Genomic DNA, 25,837 nt, shown 5'->3' on the forward strand with positions numbered 1-25,837 from the left:
GGTGCCAACAGCAACTCTAAATAATATGCCACAGATAATGCAAGGCACATTAGCAAATTGGCTGTGTCAGTTAAGATCAGGGTGGATAAAAAATATATGATTTTATAGCAGATTAAATAAATAAATAAATTGGGGTGTTTTTTTAAAATTTAAATCAGATTTTCAAAATGAAATGCTTTAAGAGGAAAAAATCTTTTCAAATACAGTTTTCTATGTAAGTTACATTATGGTCCAAAGGCTACTCATCAGGAAATAAAGATTTGTTTTAAGTTTTTCATGTGTTCTTAAAACTCAGTCTCAGTTGTTGTTTTTGAAATTGTTTAACCACATCAGTTAACAAACGTGGATGCATATGCTATAGTGTTATTGTTTTAGTTAAATAAATTGTTTAAATTGTTATTAAGGAAATGATTATTTTTCTCCTTCTAATAAAGTACAGCAGAAAAGTTGCCCAAATATAAACAGTTAACTTATTGAGCCTCACAATAATTTCATAATTATCTGCCTATGTATTTCTAATAGTACTGTATAACGATATCAGTACTTTTTTATATATATAACTGTAAAAACTACTTTGAAAATTTATTATTCCAAAAGTGAAATCTTCATCTAGTTGTAAATATTAAGATTATACAAGCAAGAATGAGTCTATCTGTAAAAAAAAAAGATTAAAATAAAGTCTTACTGACTAGTGATTTAAATTGATTTGATTTAAATCAAATCCACCCTGGTTAACATAATACAGTTTGATAGGATCCCTTTTCAACATCCTCCTTGCCACCCCTCACCATTGGACGTTCTGGTTGGAGCCGATAGCAGCCCCAACGACATCTGGAGGGCCATAGATTCCCCACTCCTGGGTTAAGCATCTCTGGGTCTGAATCAGATAAGTGCTGGAGATGCAAAGAGGTAAAGGGAACGCTTTTTCCATATGTGGTGGACTTCTAAAAGGGCAAAAGAGTATTGGGAAATGATCCATAACGAATTGAAAAAAAAATGTTTAAAAGTACTTTCCCCCAAAAGCCAGAGTCCTTTCTGTTGTGGATAATTCAGACTGAAATCCCCAGGTGTCAGAAAAGGTTATTTCTGTATGCCACTACTGTGGCCCGTAGCCCCCAAATGGAAAACGAGCGAGGTCCCAACTAAAGAAGAGTAGCAACTTAAGTTGATAAAATATGTGCAGCTTGCAGACTTAACATATAGAATAAGAAAACAAGAAGAACATGCGTTTAGAGAAGATCGGAAAACGTTTATTCAATATATGGGAAATAACTGTGTACAGCTGAAAACGCTGGCAGAATTCAGATACCGTAGTTTTCTGTGTATAAGACTAGGTTTTTTAAAATCAAAAATCGTGTTCAAAATTTGGGGCCGACCTGTACATAGGTAGAGCATTGTGGGGCCATAAGATTGGTTGCTGCCGCGAGTTGGAGATATTATTGGTGGCTGCTGCAAGGGCTGTTGTTGATAGGCTGTCGGTGTGGCAAGTGGGCGGGCGATTTGCTCCTTTTTTTTGGCGATGGGACAGAGGAGCGGTTGTTTTGTCGACGTGTGCGAGCGGCATTGTCTGCCTGGCGGGTGAGCGGTTTTTTGGCATTTCCCCCTAAACAAGCTCAACAACTCTGCCCCCTCCCCCTAAAAAGCTCAAGAACTGTGGGCAATATTCCCCCCAAAATAGCTCAACGACTTTGGGGGATCTCCCCCTCTCCCCATTTTCCCATTTCCTAAATTTTTGAGCCCCCCCCCAAATAGGGGGCGTCTGATACACGGAAAAGTATGGTAAATTCAACAGTGTAAATGAGTTTTGATGGATGTAATAATGGGATACTGAATAGTATAGTTTTTGTAAAATACGCAGGGATTTATGATATGTGAAATGAACCATGGAAAGAGAAGAAGGGAAGTCACCGATATCTTAAGGATGTAAAAATGAGTACTTTAAATTGTAAAACAGAAAATTTAATAAAACTATATATATAAAAAGTAGCATCTCTGGGTCTGGGCCAATGCCTGGACGAGAGGTCACCTAGGGACGCCCAGGGCTGAAAGCGCGACACCGATCACAACCAGCTTCTAAAGTCTCCCTGTGATTCTTTTTCTCCTCCCCAGGCTGGAATGGGTGGAAATCATAGAGCCTCGGACGCGGGAGCGCATGTACGCCAACCTGATCACAGGGGAGTGCGTCTGGGACCCCCCTGCCGGCGTTCGCATCAAGCGCACCAACGAGAACCAGTGGTGGGAGCTCTTTGACCCCAACACCTCGCGATTCTACTACTACAATGCCTCCACCCAGCGGACCGTGTGGCACCGGCCCCAGAACTGCGACATCATCCCCCTGGCCAAGCTCCAGACCCTGAAGCAGAACACCGAGTCCCCCCGGGCGTCCACCGAGAACAGCCCCGGGCGCAGCAGCAATGTCAGCCGCGAGGGCAGCACCAGCTCCTCCCAGGAGCAGGAGCTGGAGGGCGGCGGGGAGAAAGCGCAGGAGCAGAGTCGGACCCATCGGCAGCCTTCCCAGTTCGCCACCGTCAAAGAAGAAACAGAAAGGTAACCTTGCACGGCGGGGCTTATAAAACCTGCGGCGTCATGCGGAAGCCACAAGGTCTCTGGTTATTGGGGCTTGGCAGCACAGCCTAGTGGATGGAGCAGTCTGAGCAGAGGCCAGCCTTGCTCTGAGCTCTGCCTAAGGACCCTGTGGAGCAGGGAGGAATGTGAGCTTTGGCTGGTGGGAAGGGCGCATTAGGTGTTTTAAAATTTCCTTTCCTTGTTTTTGCACACTCCTCCACAAAGGGCGGTTTGCAATCCAAAGCTCGCTTGTGGCCGCTCTGCAGTTTGTTTGCGGGGACAAGTTGCTGCGATCGCCCTGCCAGCCTCAGGATGGCACAGGTGGGGAATTTGTGCCCCGGCAGAAGTTGTTGGACTGCAACTCCCACCAGCCTCTGCCAGAAGTCAGGGTGATGGCAGTCGTGGTCCAGCAAATGTCTGGATGGTCCCTGCCTTAGAGACTGCTAGCCACAATGCACCAAGAGGGTCTGACTCTGCATCCATAGGTTTCAGCCTGCCTTGCCTGTCTCTCCTTCTCCCTGTCTTTGTATCTTCCTTTCATTGTGAGCTTCTGAGCCCCCCCCCCCCGCAAACCTTTCCTAGTCTCTTCTACTTCCCCCCTCCATCCTGTCCTTCCTGGAATCTCCATCCTGCGAGGATTTTCACCTGCATCTCTCTAGTGGGATAGTTCCGAATCGGTGGCACTTCTGGCTTGCATTCTTTATAAAGACTTGAGGAATGAGATTATCACTCCTCTTTTATTGTCCATTCCGGGTCGCCCAACCACTGCCACTGTGTCCTTTCTCTTGGCAGATCAAGATGAGCAGGTGGCAGCAAAGGCTGCAAGGTTTGCAGCTGGGGCAATCAGAATAAGATCCACTATGTGACTATTGATTCAAAACCCTAACATGTATTTTATATAATTGTCAGGGGATTGCGGCTACTCTCGAGTAAAGACACTCCAGTCTGCTCTGTCTTTAAGAGCTTTATTGTGCATACTATTTACAGTGCAGAGACATCAGAAAACATGACTGCCTAGTCTGATTCAGAATCAGAATCAATGGCGCTTGTCTGCTTTTGCGCCAGCATAATAGTCTGGGGACCAGCAAACGCCACCCCCTTGCCCTACGTCTGGGTGCATGACCCAATGTGGGCGCCGGAAGGGGCTGCGTTCCTTCTCCCGTCCTTTGGCTGGAGCGTTGCAGAGGCTCCGACACCTTGCTGCGCTGTCCTTCCTCCTCTGGCCAGCTGGGTCGGTGCAGGGGCTCTGATGTGTCTTGGAGCCCCCTCTCCATTCCTCATTCCTTCCTCCTGACCCGCTGCTTGCGCTGTCGCTGGGCGAAGTGCTGGTCAGGATGACTGGGGGAGGGTCCCTGTAGGGAGTCCCCCTGACAATAATAATTGACTTTTTATTCCTATTATTTGTATGTTGTATTATTGTTTTATTGGTAGACCACAAACTTGACATGAGTCAGCAGTGTGATGCAGCAGCTAAAAAAGCCAATGCAATTCTGAGCTGCATCAATAGGAGTATAGCATCTAGATCTAGGGAAGTAATAGTACCACTGTATTCTGCACTGGCCAGACCTCACCTGGAGTACTGTGTCCAGTTCTGGGCACCACAGTTCAAGAAGGATACTGACCAGCTGGAACGTGTCCAGAAGAGGGCAACCAAAATGGTCAAAGGCCTGGAAACGATGCCTTATGAGGAACGGCTTAGGGAGCTGGGTATGTTTAGCCTGGAGAAGAGAAGGTTAAGGGGTGATATGATAGCCATGTTCAAATATATGAAAGGATGGCATATAGAGGAAGGAGAAAGGTTGTTTTCTGCTGCTCCAGAGAAGCGGACACGGAGCAATGGATTCAAACTACAAGAAAGAAGATTCCACCTAAACATTAGGAAGAACTTCCTGACAGTAAGAGCTGTTCGGCATGGAATTTGCTACCAAGGAGTGTGGTGGAGTCTCCTCTTTTGGAGGTCTTTAAGCAGAGGCTTGACAGGCATATGTCAAGAATGCTTTGATGGTGTTTCCTGCTTGGCAGGGACTAGATGGCCCTTGTGGTCTCTTCCAACTCTATGATTCTGTGATTCTATGGTATGGCTGATGGCTGACGCAAATAAAGATTCATTCATCCTCTAGTGGGATCCAAGACACCAGGGTCCCCTGCTTTGCAAAAGTGGGCCGTTTCTCTGAGGCAGTGCAAAGCTAACTGGAATGCAAGCAGGAGGCTCTAATCTGCTACGCAGATGGCCCTGGCCCCTCCCTGCACTGCCCCCCCCCCTTTTGCAGTCTGCAGCAGTTTCCTGAAATACACAAGGAAGGAAGGAAGGAAGGAAGGAAGGAAGGAAGGAAGGAAGGAAGGAAGGAAGGAAGGAAGGAAGGAAGGAAGGGGTGATGGTTGTTTTCCCTTTCTCAGCTGATGCCCATCATGGCTGGTGCATCACAGCTCTGCCTGCTTCAGGTACCCGCCTTGTTTGCAGATGGCTTGTGAGCCAATAATCCTGCCCAGGCCAGGAGAGCCTCCTCGGAGCAGGCTGTGGTGAGAGAGAAAAGCTGGAGTGGGTTTCCGGAGGCGACTGCCTCTCTCTTGAGAAAGAATGGCTGGCAAAAAGTGGTCGCTGCAGCCTCAGAGCCACAGCGATCTGGATACGGAAGGGGGACTTCCTTATCGCTAATTTGAGCCGGAGTTCGGCATCTGAGCCGCGCAATCCGCTTGAGACGGCGCACAGTGATCATTAATATAATTAATAATAGCAATTACCCGATCAGTGTCAGCAGTAATTAAAGATCAGCTGGGAGGAGGCAACAGGTGGCTTTCCGCGGGGGTCTTCCCCTATGCCCGACGGCGTTGCCGTGATTGCTTAATTACATCTGAAGAAGTGCGCATTGTGCCCCTGGCAGGAGCAAAGTTGATCTTGCGGGGCAGGGGAAAAGGGGTGCACTCGGGTGCAAGCGCAGCGTTGGCAGAGAATCTGGTCTAACTGTGTGCCAAATGGTTGTGATGTGTAGGAGCAGAGGGACGCCAGCCTTGGGGCAGCTGCAGGGTGCTGCTGGTCAGGCCAACCCACACAAAAAAACGGGAAGCAGCAAAGGCAGCGGTGTTTGCGGGGGTGCAGCCCCTCTGTAAAATCCCAACTGCGTAATAGTTCCTGCTGAGTTTCCTCTGAAACGGCCTCCTTTCTCTTTCTAAGGCGCGTCTTGGGATTTGACTGAGACGGGGTTCCTTTGGAGGACCCCCCTTCGTGCGATGGGTGGTGCTTGATTCATTTCAGAAAATTTCTATGCTGCTTGGTTGTAGAAAAAACCCTCAAAGCAGTTTACAGAAAAACAAAAAGAAAACAATAAATATAAGAAAAATAACAACAATAATTTGACAATGGGTTGAAATAGCAAGGGGCTAAAAACAAATTGAGTGCTCACTGGAAGGACAGATCACAAAGCTGAGGCTCCAATACTCTGGCCACCTCATGAAGACTCCCTGGAAAAGACCCTGATGTTGGGAAAGATGGAGGGCACAAGGAGAAGGGGACGACAGAAGACGAGATGGCTGGACAGTGTTCTCGAAGCTACGAACATGAGTCTGACCAAACTGCGGGAGGCAGTGGAAGACAGGAGTGCCTGGCGTGCTCTGGTCCATAGGGTCACAAAGAGTCGGACACGACTAAACAACAACAAAAAACAAATTAAAATGGACACGGGTGGCGCTGTGGTCTAAACCACTGAGCCTAGGGCTTGCCGATCAGAAGGTCAGCGGTTCGAATCCTTGTGACGGGGTGAGCTCCCATTGTTCGGTTCCAGCTCCGGCCAACCTAGCAGTTCGAAAGCACATCAAAGTGCAAGTAGATAAATAGAAATCACTGCGGTGGGAAAGTAAATGGCGTTTCCATGCGCTGCTCTGGTTTGCCAGAAGCAGCTTAGTCCTGCTGGCCACATGACCTGGAAGCTGTCTGCAGACAAATGCCAGCTCCCTCGGCCTATAGAGCGAGATGAGCACCGCAATCCCAGAGTCGGACACGACTGGACCTGATGGTGAGGGGTACATTTACCTTTTTAAAAACAGATTGAAACTCAACCCAGTATTCTAAAAACCTGGCTAGTCTTACCTGAACAAAAATGCTTTTAGCAGGGGCTGAGAAGAATACAGTGAAGGAACCTGCCTGATCTCCATAGGCAGGGAGTTCCAAAGTGCAGGGGCTGCCACACAAAGATGAATCTCTAATAATAATAATAAGGTGCCTGGTCTTCATTGCGCATTTGTTCCGTTTTGCTTGCTGGGTGGTTATATGACCATGATTTGTTTGCCAAATGTTCACAGATCTTTGCAGTGACCCACTCTTTCACCCCACACTTGGCAATGCATGTCCCCATCTCCTTCCTCACTGCAAAAATACATCCCCCCCCCAGCAAGTTGGATGTGTCAGGGCGACAAAGCATTTTAATTACGCAAATGTATATTTCTGATAGGCTCTTGAATCACTTCCACAAATAGTGATGGTTTGGAGGCACCCAAAGTGAAGGACAAGGTGCTCTTGGTGGAGGAAATTCCTTCGGCTGCTGGCTGTCCTGTGGAGCCCAGGGGGGATAAGCCCAAGGATTGCGGCATCTGCAAATTGAAAATTGATTTTTGATAGCCACGATAGTGTCTTGATGAGTAGATCGGCTGCCGAGGCCTTCTCTTGATCCCTCCCCTTCCAGTTCCGGGAGATGTGTTTGCAGTGCAGGTCTGCCTTTTAATTTGACTGTCGGGTTATTATGTTTATGAGAGTGTTTAGCACAGCCTGCAGCTGCACCTACTCAATGCGGAGGAAAAATAAGCATTATAATTTCATCACCTATCATTTGTCTGCCTAAGCTTTTGTTTCTGAGTGCCAGAGAACATTCTCCGTGGTTTCTGGAACGCCAGACGGTATAATTTATTTTTCTCCTAGCTTGGAAATTCTAAGAAGTGTAGCCTTTGGTGTTTGGAGGACCGAAAAACTCCGAAATAAACCAGCCCACCTCCGATCACGCTCAATGAATCCAAAGCCCCACTTTTGTGTTCATTAAGATGCCAGCCTCTTCCATTTCTGCGCCAGGCGGCCGTGCCTCTTGGCTCAGCAAGTTTCAGCGGAGATCTCTCTCTCCTAATTGCTCCTTAGCCAAGTTCAGAGCTAAGGTCAGCATCTCTCAGCGACATGGCTGGAAGCAAATTAAACCCGGGGGAAATTACGAGTAAAAAAAAAGAAGAAACACGCAAAAGGCTCCCCACTCCCCCTCTTTCCCCGTCTCTGTTTACGGCTGGGGTTGATGGGAGATGGAGTCCAAAACAGCCGGAGGGTGCAGCAAGTTGGGAGGAAAGGCTCGTTATTTCCCGATGCCCCTTTCAGCTCGCATTTGCAGTTATAATTTAATTTGTCCCTCCTCGCCACAGCATCCTCGCAGATAGATGAGGCTGGGGCACAGTCGACTCGTCAAAGGCTGCCTGCCGAGTTTTGGGAGCGGGGAATATACGAAGCTGAACATCTCATAATCAACGTCCGCTCTTGCTTGCTGCGCTGGGCTGTGAGAGCCTCATTCCAGTCCTCTCCCTATTTTCCTTTCTCGTTTTGGTTCCATCCAACTTCTGTGTTGTCGAGAAGAGCACAGAAAAGCCCTTGGTGTGGTTTTGTGGAACTCCCTGCCGCAGGGATGGCCCCAACCTAGATGGCTTTAAAAGAGGAGGAGACGGCTGTGATGCCGACTAGCCAAGATGGCTATGCTTTGCCTCCACAGTTGGAGGCAGCAATCTGTGAATCCCAGTTTCTGGAAACCTCGGGAGGGGAGAGTTGCTCTTGTGTTTGAATCCTGCTTGCTGGTTTCCCATTGGGGCATCTGTTTGGTCACTGTGAGAACAGGATGCTGGTCTACATGGGCCAATGGCCTGATCCAGCAGGCTGTCCTTGAGCTCTGATGTTTTGTTTTCCTACCCCCCCACCCCACCCCACCCCACCCCACCGAGCTGCAAAGTGGAGGAGGTAGGGAAGGGCGAGCCGGGAGACGGATCCCAGGAGGCTTCTCTAATCATCATTTGATGTAGAGAGAAATAAAAGAGGAGATGATGAAAAAGAGACCGGTCAATTATTCAGATGCAAAAATAAAAGGATTAAGGCTGCGCTGAAGGACCTGCGGCATGGGAGAGGCCACCGTCTCGCTCTGACGCTGACTGAGCAATGAAGCAGGAAGTCTCAGGTTCGGATTCTGCCTTGTCAAGGAGTTTGCAAACCTCAGTGCAGTGCACCCTCTGCCGTGGTCTGCTGGATCAGGCCAATGGCCCATCTAGTTCAACCTCGTGTTCTCACAGCGGCCAAACAGATGCCTCTGTTGGAAAACCCGGAATCAGGATTCAAACCCAAGACTCGCGGTTTCCAGCAACTGGCATTCAGAAACATTTCTGCCTCCAGCTGTTGCGGCTAGTGGCCATCGACGACCCTCTCCTCCTCCATGAATTTGACCAATCCCATTTTAAAGCCACCTGGGTTGTTGGTCATCACTGCCTCCTGCAGGGGTGAGTTCCACAGTTTACGCGCTGCGCAAAGAAGTGAATTATTGGCAGCTGCTTCTTCCCCCCAACCTGCTTCTAGGCGTTGCCCGGTTTATAAAAAGAGGTGCTGGGGGGGGGGGGACCACCATGCTTAGCCGTAAATTACAGAAAAGCCATTCCTGGTGGGAGCTTGTGCTTGCTTAGGGTGCTGGTGGGCAAACTGTATTTATTTGGCGATTGGGGGGGGGGGGGAAGATGCTCTGTTTATGTCAAGAGACACTCTGTTAACTTAACAAAGACTTTATAGGCGTGCAGAGTTTGGGGCCGAGCCCTGACGTAAAAGTGCCGGTTTATGGCATGGAGGCATTGGGAGGGTTTGTTCTGTGAGCTGTTTTTGCTGTGCACCTGATTCCTCCATCTGGGGTGCATGGATGGATTCCTGAGCATGGTGTTAGCATCCCTTTCTGTGGATAAAGGGGACGCAGGTGGCGCTGTGGGTTAAACCACAGAGCCTAGGGCTTGCTGATCAGAAGGTCGGCGGTTTGAATCCCCGCGACGAGGTGAGCTCCCGTTGCTTGGTCCCAGCTCCTGCCAACCTAGCAGTTCGAAAGCACATCAAAATGCAAGTAGATAAATAGGAACCGCTACAGCGGGAAGGTAAACGGCGTTTCCATGCGCTGCTCTGGTTCACCAGAAGCGGCTTTGTCATGCTGGCCACATGACCTGGAAGCTATACGCCGGCTCCCTCGGCCAATAATGCGAGATGAGCGCGCAACCCCAGAGTTGGTCACGACTGGACCTAATGGTCAGGGGTCCCTTTACTTTACCTTTACCTGTGGATAAAAGGAACAGATTTGATGATTTACTGACTCCTTTCAACTACGTTCTACTACAATTCTTGCTCGTATTTTGCTTCAAGACCCTTAGGGGAAGGGTAGAGCATCCTTCACTGACCTGGTGCCCTCCAGGTGTTTTGAACCGCAACTCCCATAATCCACCACTATGGCCACGGGGGCTGATGGGAGTTGTAGTCTAAAACACCTGGAGGGCACCAGGTTGGCGCCAAGGACTTGCGCCTTCAGCTCTCCTCCTCCTCCTCCTCAAACTCCTAACAGTCTCTTCATTCCTCCTCTCCTTCCCTCCCGCCTCCCCGACCTCCCCTGGGTGGCTTTTCATTCTCTGACACCCACCAGCAGTGACATAACTATTTTCTCCCTCCTGCAGGTGCCAACAAAGAGGCCCTTTTCAATCCCAGCACATCCTGGGAGTTAATTGCTTCCTCCCTTTCTCACAAAAGGCCCATTTTGTCACTTCTTTGGACATGATGGAGGTCCTTGACTTTTTCCAGGGTGGTTTTTCTTACTGCTTGTCCTATTGTTGTCGTTTCCCCCTCCCATCTCCTGATTTCTTGCAGATTTTCTTGCTGCAATATTTTCCTTATTGGCAAGTTTGCCCCAAATTTCACTGTTGGCGCCAAGACCTTCAGTGCTTTTGCCTCTCTGGAGTCCTGAAAGAGGAGCTGAGGGTTGCGTGACGAGCCTTTGGGCAGGGAGACAGGAAAGAGGAGATCCATTTACAACCCAGCCAGATTTTGTTGTTGTTGTTGTTTAGTCGTTTAGTCGTGTCCGACTCTTCGTGACCCCATGGACCATAGCACGCCAGGCACTCCTGTCTTGCACTGCCTCCTGCAGTTTGGTCAAACTCATGTCCGTAGCTTCGAGAACACTGTCCAACCATCTTGTCCTCTGACGTCCCCTTCTCCTAGTGCCCTCAATCTTTCCCAACATCAGGGTCTTTTCCAGGGAGTCTTCTCTTCTCATGAGGTGGCCAAAGTATTGGAGCCTCAGCTTCAGGATCTGTCCTTCCAGTGAGCACTCAGGGCTGATTTCCTTCAGAATGGATAGGTTTGATATTCTTGCAGTCCATGGGACTCTCAAGAGTCTCCTCCAGCACCAGAATTCAAAAGCATCAATTCTTCGGTGATCAGCCTTCTTTATGGTCCAGCTCTCACTTCCATACATCACTACTGGGAAAACCATAGCTTTAACTATACGGACCTTTGTCGGCAAGGTGATGTCTCTGCTTTTTAAGATGCTGTCTAGGTTTGTCATTGCTTTTCTCCCAATTTTGTGACTGCTGTCACCATCTGCAGTGATCAAGGAGCCCAAGAAAGTAAAACCTCTCACTGCCATTATCTGTTTTTATAGAGTCTATCAATGGCCCTGAAGGATCTTTGCTGCCTTGCAGTTAAACATTTTGGTTCTGATAGCTGGCTTGGAAAAGAAGGTAAAGCACAACATCATTGCTGGGGAAGGCCAGATAGATCGTGATCCAGTTTGTGGTTCTCCGCTTGGAGAGGGCCTTCCCCAGCAAAATCCATGATGGTCTCTGTTCTACTTCTGCAGCCGGAGACAGGATACTTCCGAATGGCAGTTGCTGGGAATTGCGAGTGGGCAAAGTTGCTCTTTGCTCTCAGGTCCTCCGCGCAGGTTTCCCATTCTGGTTGGCCAGTGTGAGAACAGGATGCCGGAAGAGACGGGCCATTTAATTTGCTTACTTCATTCCATAAAATTTATATACCGCTTGTTTGCAAGGGGGGGGGCTCAAAGCGGTTTAAAGGTAAAGGGACCCCTGACCATTAGTTACAGTCATGACTGACTCTGGGGTTGTGGCGCTCATCTCGTTTTATTGGCCGAGGGAACCGGCGTACAGCTTCCAGGTCATGTGGCTAGCATGACTAAATCGCTTCTGGCAAACCAGAGCAGTGCACGGAAATGCCGTTTACCTTCCCGCTGGAGCGGTACCTATTTATCTACTTGCACTTTGACGTGCTTTCGAACTGCTAGGTTGGCAGGAGCTGAGACTGAGCAACGGGAGCTCACCCCGTCACAGGGATTTGAACCGCCAACCTTCTGATCAGCAAGCCCTAGGCTCTGTGGTTTAACCCGCAGCGCTATCCGCGCCCCCAAAGCAGTTTACAAAAAGGCTAAAACAATAAAACGATCACTGAAATTTCACCATCTTAATTTAAAACATCGTCGGCACCAGTGTGTCTCAGGAGATGACGGAAGTGTGCACTTTCGGGGGTGAAGTCAACCCCCCGAGAAGAGACCTCAGGACCAAGTAGACCTTAGCCATGTCCTTCGTACCCGAGTCCCCACCTTTGAGGCAAGGGCTATAGCTCCGTGGAAGATCATTGCTGTGCATTCAGAAGGTCCAATCTCCAAAATTTACAGGCAGGGCCTGGAGAGGCTGCTGTGCAAAGCCCAGACAGACAGCATCAACAATGCCAGAAGGGATGGAAAGGGATTCCTTTCTGATTAAACATTAGGAAGAATTTTCTGAGAGCAAGAGCTGTTTGACAGCAGAACGGACGGCCACAGAAGGTGGTGAATCACTTTCCTTGGAGGCTTTTAAACAGAGCTTGGATGGTCACCTGCCAGGGATTCTTTAGCTGTGATTGTTGGACTAGATCACCCTTGGGGGTCCCTTCCACCTCTACAATTCTTTGATCCTGTAATGGTCTGGCTCGGGATATGGCACCTTCTTATATATCCCTGTCCCCTCTCGTCACCGGCCCCCAATTTCTTCCTCCCAGGAGCAGAAGATGGCAGATTAGCAGGGCTGTGCCCAACCTCCTGTCTCTCGCTGAGCTTTTCTTCCAACTGAAGTCCCCACGCCCCAGGTGGGGTCTTGCATCCTGTGTTTCGGGGAGGGGGTTGAGACCGCGCCTGCCCTCTCTTTTGATCTTCGGGTCTCTAAAGCTCCACAGTTGGAAGAGATCAGAGTGCCTGTGATGAACTGGAGGCTAATGGCGGAAGTCTATTCTTTTTTTCTTTTTGGCTTTGCTTTGCCGTCTCACCATGGCTGAAGCATTTTGACATCAAAGAGACAAAACCAGGAACAGTTTGTAACTGAGGCTGATTGTGCTGCTGCTGCTGTTTCAGGATCCTTCCAGCTTATCCCCAGAGCTTGCATTTCATGCTGGCAAATCCGTCAGGCTTCTGGGGTGCAGGAGGGGAATAATGACAATTTTTGAAAGTGCTGCCGCGTAAGACCTCCTTTCCCTCCCCGCGTTCTCGGCCCTACTGGGGTTGCTGTTGACAGCAGATGCTGTTTCTCCGCTTCCCCAAGGCTCCCCGCCGAGCGAGCGTGCTCCGTACCACTTGCTCAAACATGTCGGGCTGTTTTCCTTCTCCTGGGCGAGCTGCCAAGCGGTGTCTGGAAAGCCAATTGACAAGTCTCTTTCCAGCAAAGATCTTGGAGATCAGCTGCCGTGGCTGGGGGTGGGGTGGGGGAAGGAAGGGATGTGGCTGAGCGGTTCGTGGTTGGGTGGGTGGGTGGGGGGTCAATGGCGTTCTGCTGAAGGTTGGTAACACCTGCAGGAATATGGCACGTTCGGAGCTGTGCAGAATGCGGAAATGATGCTGTCTCTGCTAAGAGGGAGCCTGGTGGGATCAGGCCGCAGGCAGACGTGCAAACCCTGCATTCCCATAATCACTGAATTATTTAGTTGGAAGGGACCCAAGGGTCATCTAGTCCAACCCCCTGCAATGCAGAAATGACAGCTGAAGAATTCCCGACAGATGGCCATCCAAGCTCTGTTTGAAGACCTCCGATGAAGCAGAACCCATCACCTGGTCCTGAATGGGGAAACTGTGCCCCTGAAGGACCAGGTGCGCAGCCTGGGAGTCATTTTGGACTCACAGCTGTCCCTGGAGGCGCAGGTCAATTCTGTGTCCAGGGCAGCTGTCTACAAGCGCCATCTGGTACGCAGGATGAGACCCTACCTGCCCACGGACTGTCTCGCCAGAGTGGTGCACGCTCTGGTTCTCTCCCGCTTGGACTACTGCAATGCGCTCTACGTGGGGCTACCCTTGAAGGTGACCCGGAAACTGCAATTAATCCAGAATGCAGCAGCTAGACTGGTGACTGGGAGCGGCCGCCGGGACCAAATAACACCAGTCCTGAAAGACCTACATTGGCTCCTAGTACATTTCTGAGCACAATTCAAAGTGTTGGTGCTGACCTTGAAAGCCCTACCGCGTTAATGTTTTCCTGAAAATAACACTGTCTTATATTTATTTTTCCTCAAGAAGACACACTGTGGCTTATTTTCAGGGGATGTCTTATTTTTTTATTACGTGTCCAGCCTCGCCTCTTCCTTGGTGCCCTCCAGAACTGCGCCTATCACCATGTCTTATTTTCAGGGTATGGCTTATATTGTGCAAATGCATAGAAATCCTGCTACGGCTTATTTTATGGGTATGTCTTATTTTCGGGGAAACAGAATAAATGGCCTTGGCCCAGTATACCTGAAGGAGCATCTCCACCTCCACTGTTCTGCCCAGACACTGAGGTCCAGCTCCGAGGGCCTTCTGGCGGTTCCCTCACTGTGAGAAGCGAAGTTACAGGGAACCAGGCAGAGGGCCTTCTTGGTGGTGGCACCCTGTGGAACGCCCTGTGGAACGCCCTCCCATCAGATGTCAAGGAAATAAAAAACTACCCGACTTTTAGAAGACATCTGAAGGCAGCCCTGTTTAGGGAAGCTTTTGCTATTTGATGAATCATTGTATTTTAATATTCTGCTGGAAACTGCCCAGAGTGGCTGGGGAAACCCAGCCAGATGGGTATGGTATAAATAAATTGTTGTTGTTGTTGTTATTGTTGTTGTTGTTTGGACTACTTAAAATGAGGCTGCATTTTAATTTTGTATATTGTATATTAATCTGTATTTTAATTAATTGTTTTCTTTTTTTTATGTCTTATTGTAATTTTATTGGCGTTAGTCACCCTGAGCCCAGTTTTGACTGGGGAGGGCGGGGTATAAATAAAAATTTATTATTATTATTATTATTATTATTATTATTATTATTATTATTTCCACTGTCAAACAGCTCTTAATGTTGCAAAGTTCTTTCTAATGTTTCATTGGTTGGGGTCCTCCCCTCCGGTGCAGCAGAAAACAAGCTTGCTCCGCCTTCCATGCAACAGCCCTTGAGGTATTTGAAGATGGCTATTGTTTCGCCTCCCAGTCTCCTCCTTTCCAGAAGGAGGAGCCATAAGAGAGACAGAACCCTGCTATGGGAGACACCCACCCTCCAGCCAATTTATTCCAGTTCAGGCTTCCTTCATTCAAGGGGCTCAGAGCTGCTCAGGGAAGTTCCCCTGTCCAGAGTAAGCTTCCAGGCCTCCTCTTCTTCCAGTGCCCGTGGGACCTGAGCACCGGAGCCCTCTCACCTCCCATGGCTCCCAGAAACTGAGATTCAGAAGCATGGCTGCCTTCAACTGTGGTGGCCAAGCAGAGCCACTGTGGCAGGGAGCCAGGATGGAGCTGGTCAAGTGTTTCGAAAACAGGGAAGGGGAAGGCTGGGTTTATGAGTCGGGAAGATCACTCAGGCACAAAATCCCAGGAAGTGGCGCATACATGTGGCCCATCACGAGAAGAAAAAACTTTGCGCAAGCAAGACCTAGAAGAAGCTAGACCTAGAAGCTAGCTGCCTCTTTTAAAGGAACCGTCTAGAAAAGACCACCCGCCCTCCCGCTTTGACCCAGGAACAGGGCCAGCCCAGTGCCTTGTGGCATCCCCTTTGAGGCCAGCTGCTCCCCCACCCTGGGACACATAGTCTGGTCCAAAGAAGTCCTGGGTGTTTAAACAGCCCCAATCACATAGAAAAATGGCTGGCCCACTCCTGGTGGTCTCCCCATGCCCCTGAGGTTGGGCCAGGCTTTACCAGGGACCGAGTCTTTATTATGGCAGGGCCTTGCCCTCTGGAACTCCCTGCCACTGGAGAACCAGTCGGAGTCATCACTGCTTTCCTTTAGATGTCATCTATCTAAACAACTGTACTGTACTGCTGTGATGTGATTATTTTTTTTACCAACCAGTTTTTATCTATCTGCAATTATGTTTAACTGAGGCCCCCCACCCTGCCCGCTGTATACTGCCCTGATATATTTTGGTGAATATTCCAAATAAACAGGCTCATAAACGAATAAAGGGGCTGAGGGGGCCAGTCTCCCCCAAACAGCTCGGACTGAGCATCCTCAGTAGTCACATCATGTTTAATCAAAACAGGAAAGAAAAACAGGGGGGAGGCTTTGCTCTGCAGAATAACCTGCATTGAGGTTCCTGTGTTGGGGGGTGAGGAGTGCGCTGCAACATTTTATTGCAGCTCCACCTTCTTTATGTGTCTACACTGACTGCAGCACCTGCCCTTGTGCCCGAGAAAGATGGGTTTTTGGCCCTGTGGTGGTGGTATGGGCGACAATTTTGTCAAAGCTTCAGCAGAGAGAGAGAGAAACGGGCCGCTCAGCTAAAACCACCAGCCCTTGATTTCTCGATATCCTTAATTGTTGCTGTTTTTAATTACTTTCTTAATGGTTTTTCAGTGGGTTTTTTTACTGATAACTTTGTGGTTTTGTTCTGTGCATAAACCGCTTTGAGGTTTCACTGCAGTCAAGCGGTATGTAAACCTTGTGAGCTAAACTAACTCCCTGTTTGGGCTACTGGCCCCAATTGGGAGTTGTAGTTCGAAACATCTGGAGGGTGCCTGGCTGGCAAAGGCTGATTTAAAAGGTCAAGTATTACCGTAAGCAACCGTCAGAGCTTCAGGGCGTTGCGTCCTGTTGAGGAGGCTGACATTTATATATATACCCCACACCCCCAGGAGAAGAACCATCGGCAACCCTCCGGCCAGATGAAGGCAGCCTCTCAGGCTGAGTGATCACTTTGTGTTCTTACAGGTTCCTGACACTGCGAGGTTTTTTTTTGTGTTTTCCCACAATTGCCTCCATCCATCCCTGTCCAAACCTCTTTAGCTTGTTTGCTTTTGGAAGCACAATACCTGTCAAAGCTCAGCACTGAAGGAGACAAGCAGCGTTGCTGGAGACTGGGGTGGGTGGGGGACGGTGGAGGGGGGGGGAAAGCATCTAGTGGGGAAGGCAATGCCTGGGCTCATATCTCGGGAAGCGGTAGATTTCCACGTGCCGTAGAACAAATGTGCAACTTTTCTAGATCGGGGGAGGTAATATTCTGCCTTGGTCAGACCCCCAACTGGATTCCTGTGTCCAGTTCTGGGCGCCACAGTTAAAGAAGGATGTTGACAAGCTGGAAGGTGTGCAGAGGAGGGCGACCAAGATGATCAAGGGGCTGGAAACCAAGCCTGATGAGGAACGGTTGAAGGAGCTGGGTAGGTTTAGCCTGGAAAAGAGGAGACTGAGAGGAGATAGGATAGCCATTCTTCAAATATCTCAAGGGCTGTCCCACGGAAGAGGGAGCGAGCTCGTTTTCTCCTGTTCTTGAGGGTAGGACACGAACCCATGGCTTCACGTCAAAAGAAAGGAGATTCTGACGAAACATCAGGTAGAACTTTCTGACAGTAAGAGCTGTTCAGCAGTGGAACGGTCTCCCTTGGAAGGTGATGGACTCTCCTCCCTTGGCAGTTTTTAAGAGAGGTTGAATGGTCATCTGTCGTGGATGATCCACTTGAGATTCCTGCATTGCAGGGGACTGGACTAGATTACCGTTAGGAATCACTTCCAACTCTACATTTCTAATATGCTATGGTTTCAACAGGGTCCTGTTGACGCTGAGCTGGGCAGATCATGCTTTTTAAAAAATATGAAATTGCATATACATCTGCAGCCCTGTTCAGCTCCTTGCGATCCCTACCCGTGATCCGCACACAGTCCAACTCTTATAGGGCCCCTCTTCCATTTCAAGGGAAGCGTTTTTTAAGGACCTGCCTGCTGTTCTCATGGAAATGAAACGAGACTAGGGCAGGGAGCACAAGACCACATTCCCTGCTTGTGATTCCCAGCAACTGTTAAGAACATAAGTACTAGATCAGGCCAGTTGCCCATCTATTCCCGAACCCTCTTCTCAGTGGCCAACCAGATGCACCTATTGTAAAACCCACAAGGGCAACGCTTCCCCTCCAGCAAATGGCATTCAAAAGCATTTCTGCCTCTGACACACTAAGTAAACTGGCAAAAATGTATAAATCAAAATCAAACAAGTGTTGGAGATGTAAAGAGAAAGAGGGTTCTTTTTATCATATGGGGTGTCTTCCGGTAAGGTTAAGGCTTACTGGGAAATGATATATAATGAATTGAAAAAGATGTTTAAAATAACATGTTTTTTAAAAAACAACAACCAGAAGCTTTCCTTTTGGGAATTATAGGGGCAGAACTGCCTAAACTGTATAGAAACTTATTCATGTGCGTGACTACAGCGGCAAGAATGTTATTTGCCCAAAAATGGAAAGAAGGAGTCCCAGCAAAGGAAGAATGTATACAAAAACTTATGGAATATGCAGAAATGGCGAAACTTACCGGAAGAATAAGAAATCAAGATAACAAACTTTTAATCAAAGAATGGAAATGGTTTATTGATTATTTACAGATAAATTGTGAACAGATAAAATCACTGGCAGGATTATTGTAATAACCTGCAGTTACATAAGCTTATATATTTAAACAAGATAAATACAGTAAAACAACAACAACAACTTTTTTAAAAAACAAAAAACTTTTATTTGTATCCCGGCCTCCTCCCTGGCCAAAACCGGGCTCAGGGCGGCTAACATCAAATATATAACATTAATATAAAATCAAACAATAACTGTAAATTACCTCCTAAAAACAAGTCAGGATCAGATTAAAATCTAATTAGATGTCTTTCTGCAGGATTAGGGTTGGAAACAGTAAATGCTCATCAGGCCCAACTGTAAATGAGTAAATTAAGTGACTTTGGATATGCAGGAGATATTAAAAATAAATTTAAGGAACCGCAGATAGAGGGGGAAGGAAGTCGAATTTTAAAATGGCAAAATGATTGTAAAATCAGTGAATGGAATATATCTGGGGAGAGAGGGAGAGAGAGAGAGAGAGAGAGAGAGAGAGAGAGAGAGAGAGAGAGAGAGAGAGAGAGAGTATATATATATATACCGGTATATACATACACACATTTCTGCCTCATCCTTGCACAACCTTGGAGGCTAGTAGGCACTGGTGGGCTTATGCTCTACAAATGTTTCCAAGCTGCCCCCCCTCCCCCTTTAAAGCCGAATTCCAGAGTTTTAACTGCACGCATAATGCAGTTTACTAGTTTTCTCTGCCCTATACAGTGATACCTCATGTTGTGAACGGGATCCGTTCCGCCGGCCCATTCGCTGTTGGCATTTTGGGCGGGGGCTAGTGGTGAGTCTGCCCCCAGGCACGCCGATGTGCATCCTCCGGGCTGCCCTGTTAGGAGCAGACCAGTGAGCACGGTGATATGCGACCCTGCTCGGTGTGAGTAGAGTACACCAGAAGCATAGGAAGATAGGGGCGGTGGGGGCGGGGCGTCCCGGGCAGCGCGTTCACAGGGGCGCCATCGCGGCTGCCCGCCCCCCAAAACGCGCCCCCCGCCCCAAAACGCGCCCGTAACCTGAAAAGACGCAACATGAAGCGGGGGGGGGGGTTATCGTGAGGTATGACTGTATCTCTGAAATTTCAGATTTGTTAGATGGCCCCCACCAGGTCCTAACATTGCGAGGGAAATAATCCCCCCCATTCATTTTCTCTGCACCATGAATGGTTTTAAATGCCTCCATCACGTCCCCCCCTTTTTTTCTTGTGCTGTATGATGGGTAGAAGCTGCAAGAAAGTGCAAGAATCGAATATCCGGCTCAGCGATAAAATCTGCGTGGCTGAGCTTCCGACACGGTGTCCCCCCAAATAATTTCAGATCTGCTCCTGCGGAGGGAGATGTTATTATGCGGGGAGCCTGCCCAAAGATTGCGAGGATGTGCTCGAAAACATGGGAAAGTTTATTAATAATCCCCCCACCCAAAGCCTGCTCAGCTCCCGTGGATGAGGCTGAGTGAGTAGTGATCTGATTTAAAAGCCGTAAAAAGCTAATAAAATGTCTGAATGGATGCAAAGCATAAAACCCTGTCCATCGCTACAATCCACCAGGGTTCATAGTACGCGCAGCTGGCTTTTAAAAATGATTAATAAAAATATTTTTATATCGTGCAACCAATTTGCTGCCCTTCCCCCCCCCGACCCGATCCAGCTTAGCATTTTTACCTGCAGGAATATGGCCTCAAACACTGGCCATTACCTCTTGGCTGGTTGGGCGGCCGCAGGATAGAGAAAGGAGTGCGAAAGTGTGGAGAAAATTCATTAGTTGTTCCACCCACTTTTGCCTCTGGCCCTGAGCGTCACTGGCCCATGGCCCCCAAAAGGTTTCCTGGAAGGAAATGTGACCCTCGAGCTGAAACACACAGGTTCCCCACCTGACAGCAGCAAGCCAGCAGTAAATCACACTGTGCGCATTGAGTTAACTCTTCATTAGCAAGAACACAACCTGCACAGACTGGTTGGAGTGGCAGGCCTAATTAGCACAGCAGCACATCCCGGTAGGTCTTGCTCAGGGGTAGCAAACTTTTTCAGCAGGGGGCCGGTCCACTGTCCCTCAGACCTTGTGGGGGGCCAGACTATTTTTTTGGGGGGGGGGAATATGGACAAATTCCTATGCCCCACAAATAATCCAGAGATGCATTTTAAATAAAAGCACACATGCTGATTCCTGGATTGAGAAGGCAATTGGGCCGGATCTGGCCCCCTGGCCTTAGTTTGCCTACCCATGGTCTTGCTGCATGGATCAAAAAGTACCGTGCTGTTCCATTTATAAGACGAGGTTTTTTTAACTCTAAAATAATGTTAAAAAACGGGGGTTGTCCTATACATGGATAGTGCATTGGGGGGGATGGGTGTTTGGTTGCAGCCGCGAGCAGGAGCTTGGCGGCGATTTTGTGGGTGATTGGCGGCTGTGCCAAGTCCTGCTTTGGATTTGCTGCTGCGGTAATTGGATGGGTGATTGGTTGCTGTAAATTGGCTTCCGCTTTGGCAATTGGGCGTGCGATTGCCGTCTGCTGTTGGTGAGCAGGCAGGCGCATGTTGGCGAGTGAGCGATTGTCAGTCGTTTGGCAATCCTCCCCCCAAACGGCTCAACAACTTTGGGCAATCCTTCCCCCATTTTCTTAAATTTGAGTCCCCCCCCCAAAAGCATCCAAAACTCATCTCCTCCTCTTTTTGGAAATAATTTCTATTTGTTTTTACAGATATACAATTATAACAATACAAAATGCATATCCATATTTAGAGATTTCCCCTGAATCCCTAGACTCCCCACCTTCCCTTCTATGGGTCCTATTATAAACTTTTTCAACTGCATATTATTTCGTCATCCAAATTTTATGTCTCTCCATTTTGTCCATAATACCTTCTACATTACAAGTGTTGTTACAATCCTGCTAATGTTTCCATCTGCTTACAGTGGTCTTTCAATTAAATTGTGAATTTCCCCCATTCTTTATTGAAGTTTTGGTCTTCTTGGTTCCTGAGCTTTACAGTCAGTTTTGGTTACAGGAAGGTAGCCATGTTGGTCTGCTGTAGTCGAAACAAAATAAAAAAATTCCTTCCAATAGCACCTTAGAGACCAACTAAGTTTGTCATGGGTATGAGCTTTCGTGTGCATGTATCTGAAGAAGTATGCATGCACACGAAAGCTCATACCAATGGCAAACTTTGTTGGTCTCTAAGGTGCTACTGGAAAGATTTTGTTTCGAGTCAGTTTTGGTGTTTCAGCTTAGTTTGCCCCTCCTCTCTGGTAGGGACTTTCCACCTCTGGACTAGTCGCATCCGTGCAGCTGTCGTTGCATACATAAAGAGTCTCTGCTCCTTTGGGATTTCGGTACCTCTCATCTCTTCCTCTTGACCTCCCTCCTCTGACTCTCCTGCTTCATCTTCTGATTCTGCACTTCCCTCTGCCACTGACTCTCCCCGCTCACCAAGTCCTGTTACTTCTTCAATTGCCAACACCTCCTCTCCCCAATCTACTCCCTCTGATGACTCACAGTCATCCCACCCCACCCCCCAGCTGGTTCCTCCCACTGGTCCTCAGCGTTCACCACCCCTGCTTTCGCTGCCGCTATTGCTGGCCATGGAAGCCACACATGTGCATTCGTGTAAGAGATTCCATGGAGGCACAGGGACTCAGGATTTGCATGCACACAGGAGAGAGAAAGGAAAGGGGCTAAGTGATTTCCTTAGCAGCGCCCTTGCGAGTTGTAAATCTAAAGCTTGGAAGCCTCATTAAAATTAAGCTTCTGTCAGAGCTAATTTTTATTGCCACTTCTTTTTTCTTTCCTTTTAAAAATATCCATCCCATAAGGACAACTCGTTTCTCTCTCTTTGTTCTAGGAGCATCCCCTAATCTCCCTCATTAACGCAAACACCTCCATTGGCGGATCTTTATTTTAGCTGGTGCAGTTTCTAGCTTTGTACTTTTTAATGCATTAATGTGTTTTTTTGAAGCTCTGTAAAACCGCTACACTAATTATTTGATTGGGGCTAATGAAGCGATTTCGCTGGCGGTAACGTTTAAGCACAGGTAAGCCTTGAAGCCCAATTCACTCATTCACACACTGAGTATAGCTCAACCTGGTTATGCAGGAGCTTCGCGTCAAATCAGATTCCTTATCCTATCCTATAGAATAGATCAATAAACCCACAAATCTATAACATTTCTCCATGCATCAGGCTAACATATAATTGATGCATTTTTAATCTATTGTGTGTTTTCATTTTGTATTTTTATGTTGCAAACTGTCTGGTGACCTTCAGAATAATAATAATAATAATAGTTACAGGTAGGTAGCCGTGTTGGTCTGAGTCGAAACAAAATAAAAAATTCCTTCAGTAGCACCTTAAAGACCAACTAAGTTTTTATTTTGGTATGAGCTTTTGTGTGCATGTACACTTAATCAGATACTAATAATCAGATAACAACAACAACAACAACAACAACAACAACAACAACAACAACAACAATAATATTTATACCCCGCCCATCTGGCTGGGTTTCCCCAGCCACTCTGGGCAGCTTGCAACACATAAAAACCACTGGAAAAACATCAACCATTAAAAACTTCCTTAAGAACAGGGCTCCCTTCAAATGTCTTCTAAAAGTTGTATAGTTGTTTATCTCTTTGACATCTGATGAGGGGGCATTCCATAGGAATAATTATAATAATTTTATTTTATGAAGGGCGGTATACAAACAACATCAACATCATCAACAACAACAATGCAGATCCATAAACAGAGATCCTTTGATCCTTTCCAAATAAAGTACCAGGCGAGGGATTGTGGCTTTTATGTTTTTATATTTCTGATATGTGATTTTGCTTCTTTTGCTGGCTGCCTTTGGTGGGACCTTAGTAGATAACATCCCCAGCAGGGCAGCTAGCTCTCTGAAAGACACACCTTAGCTCTGCTGGGCAAATAGTCTAGCTGTGTCTGGGTGTAGCTTATTACAGGGGTGGGCAACCGAAAGCCTAGGGGCCAAAGACGGCCATTCAGAGCTCTCTTTCTGACCCTTTGGCCTTTGCCCATATCGCACCCTTCCTACCTTCCTTGAGTGTTTTGGCCCTGGCGAGAACATGTCCCTGAACTCTTGCTTGCCTGGAAGGAGGATAGAGAAGAGTTGAGTGTACTGCCTAGTCTGCTGTAACTACTTCTTCTTCTTCTTCTTCTTCTTCTTCTTCTTCTTCTTCTTCTTCTTCTTCTTCTTCTTCTTCTTCTTCTTCTTCTTCTTCTTCTTCTTCTCTCCTTCTCCTCCTCCTCCTCCTCCTCCTCCTCCTCCTCCTCCTCCTCCTCCTCCTCCTCCTCCTCCTCCTCCTCCTCCTCCTCCTCCTCCTTCTTCTTCTTCTCGTGGCTGAGTAAGATTGTCTTCCATGAACACGGTCTTAACAGTGAATCCATAAGTCACTGTGGAGGCCAATTCTGGATCCACACATCCTTCCACAGTGGGGACATTGGTTTCTGGGTGGGAGTTGGTCACGGTGTGGATTTGGTGTCTTCCTCTTAGAACGTTTCTCCTTGCATCCTGAGTTCAAGTGTCTTCAAAGCTCATTACACTTTTGGTAAAGGCTGTTCTCCAATTAGAGCACTCACAGGCCAGTGTTTCCCAGTTGTCAGTGTTTATACTACTTTTTTTTTTAGATTTGCCTTGAGAGAGTCTTTAAACCTCTTTTGTTGACCACCAACATTATGCTTTCCATTTTTAAGTTCGGAATAGAATAGTTGCTTTTTGGAAGACGATGATCAGGCATCTGCACAACATGACCAGTCCAACGAAGTTGATGTGGAAGAATCATTGCTTTGACACTTCTTCCAATACACTGGCATTAGTTCGCCTGTATTCCCAGGTGATGTGTAAAATTTTCCGGAGACACCGTTGATGGAATCTTTTGAGGAGTTGGAGATGGCGTTTATAAGTGGGCCACGTTTTGCAAGCATATTCATTGCTTTATATTCATTGCTGCACCTGCTTTTGCATCTGTCCTCAGCCGCTGCTGGCTTGCAGCCCCCAGAAGGTTCTTGGTCTCGAAAAGGTTTCCCATCCCCAGTTTGCTAGATGCGGCTTCCATTGCTACACAATCCTGACCAGCAAGCTGTGTGTGTGTGTGTGTGTGTGTGTGTGTGTGTGTGTGTGTGCTGGTCCCCACCCGCTTTGTTCCTCATAGCCTCGTTTCTTCTTGTGTCCTCTTGCAGTTCCTCGCCTCCCGGAGTTTTCGAAAAGGAATACGAGATCTATCGGGATTATGGCTCCGACGGGCAGCGGCTGCAATACAGGTGAGTTGCCCTGATGCTAAAGAGAGTTTAGAAAGCGGGGCAGTTGGGGGGGGGGAGAGAATCCATTTCGGTGTGGAATTATAGAAACTCAGTGTCGTAGGAGACCTGCAGGGGGAGGTTGTTTAATTTAGGAGATCTTGGGGAAGGGCATGTAGCATTGTGGCAGAGGAGCGGCTTTGCACCCACAAGGAAGCACCTGAAATTTCTTCACCCTTGCTCTTACCTTTCGTGGGGCAGAACACCTGGCTGCCATAGCTCTGGGGCGGAGCAGGTGCTCTGCATGCAGAAGGTCCCTGGTTCAATCCATGGCCTTTCTGGGTCAGGCAGAAGTGTGGAGTTCCTGCCTGAAACCCTTGCCACTCATTGTGGGCAGTACTGAGCCTATCTGAACAAGTCTGTTTTCCTACAATCGTATCTTGAGATCTGCACCGGAGTCCAGCACTCTGCGCATGCTCCATAAGATCATATAATTGCAGCATTGGAGGACAGGTGGTCATCCAACCTCTGCTTAAAAACCTCCAAGGAAGGAGAGTCCACCACCTCCCTAGGGAGTCCTTTCCACTGTCGAGCAGCTCTTACCGTCAGAAAGTTCTTCCTGATGTTTAGTCAGAATCTCCTTTCTTGTAACTTTCTGTTGTTGCTCTAAACACGAGGATAATAATAATAATAATAATAATAATAATAATAATAATAATAATAATAATAATAATACAGTGGTACCTCTAGTTACGAACTTAATTCATTCCAGAGTCCGTTCTTAATCTGAAACTGTTCTTAACTAGAGACGTGCTTTCACGCTGTGCTGCCGGCATATGATTTCTGTTCTCATCCTGGGGCAAAGTTCACAAATCGAGGTAACTCTTCCAGCTTAGCGGAGTTTGTAACCTGAAGCATTTGTAACCTGAGGCGTTTGTAACTCAAGGTTACACACCCGAGTGCCAAGTACCGAGGGCCTTCTGGCGGTTCCCTCCCTGTGAGAAACCAAGTTACAGGGAACCAGGCCTTCTCGGTAGTGGCACCCACCCTGTGGAACGCCCTCCCACCAGATGGCAAAGAGAAAAACGCCTACCAAACTTTTAGAAGACATCTGTTTAGGGAAGCT

General features: G+C 47.8%; 1 protein-coding gene across 3 annotated transcripts in view; it reads left to right on the forward strand.

Moving 5' to 3' along the window:
* The window catches only part of ARHGAP39 (Rho GTPase activating protein 39), a 184,987-nt gene that overhangs the window by 78,229 nt on the left and 80,921 nt on the right, over positions 1-25,837 (forward strand). For all 3 annotated transcript variants that reach the window (XM_035125366.2, XM_035125365.2, XM_060277558.1), the window contains exons 2-3: positions 2,110-2,547; positions 24,655-24,735. In XM_035125366.2, coding sequence (XP_034981257.1) covers positions 2,110-2,547; positions 24,655-24,735 — 519 coding nt within the window. The remainder of the gene's footprint in view (positions 1-2,109; positions 2,548-24,654; positions 24,736-25,837) is intronic.

Source organism: Zootoca vivipara, chromosome 8, assembly GCF_963506605.1.
Source record: "Zootoca vivipara chromosome 8, rZooViv1.1, whole genome shotgun sequence".
In the NCBI taxonomy this organism is placed as follows: Eukaryota; Metazoa; Chordata; class Lepidosauria; order Squamata; family Lacertidae; genus Zootoca; species Zootoca vivipara.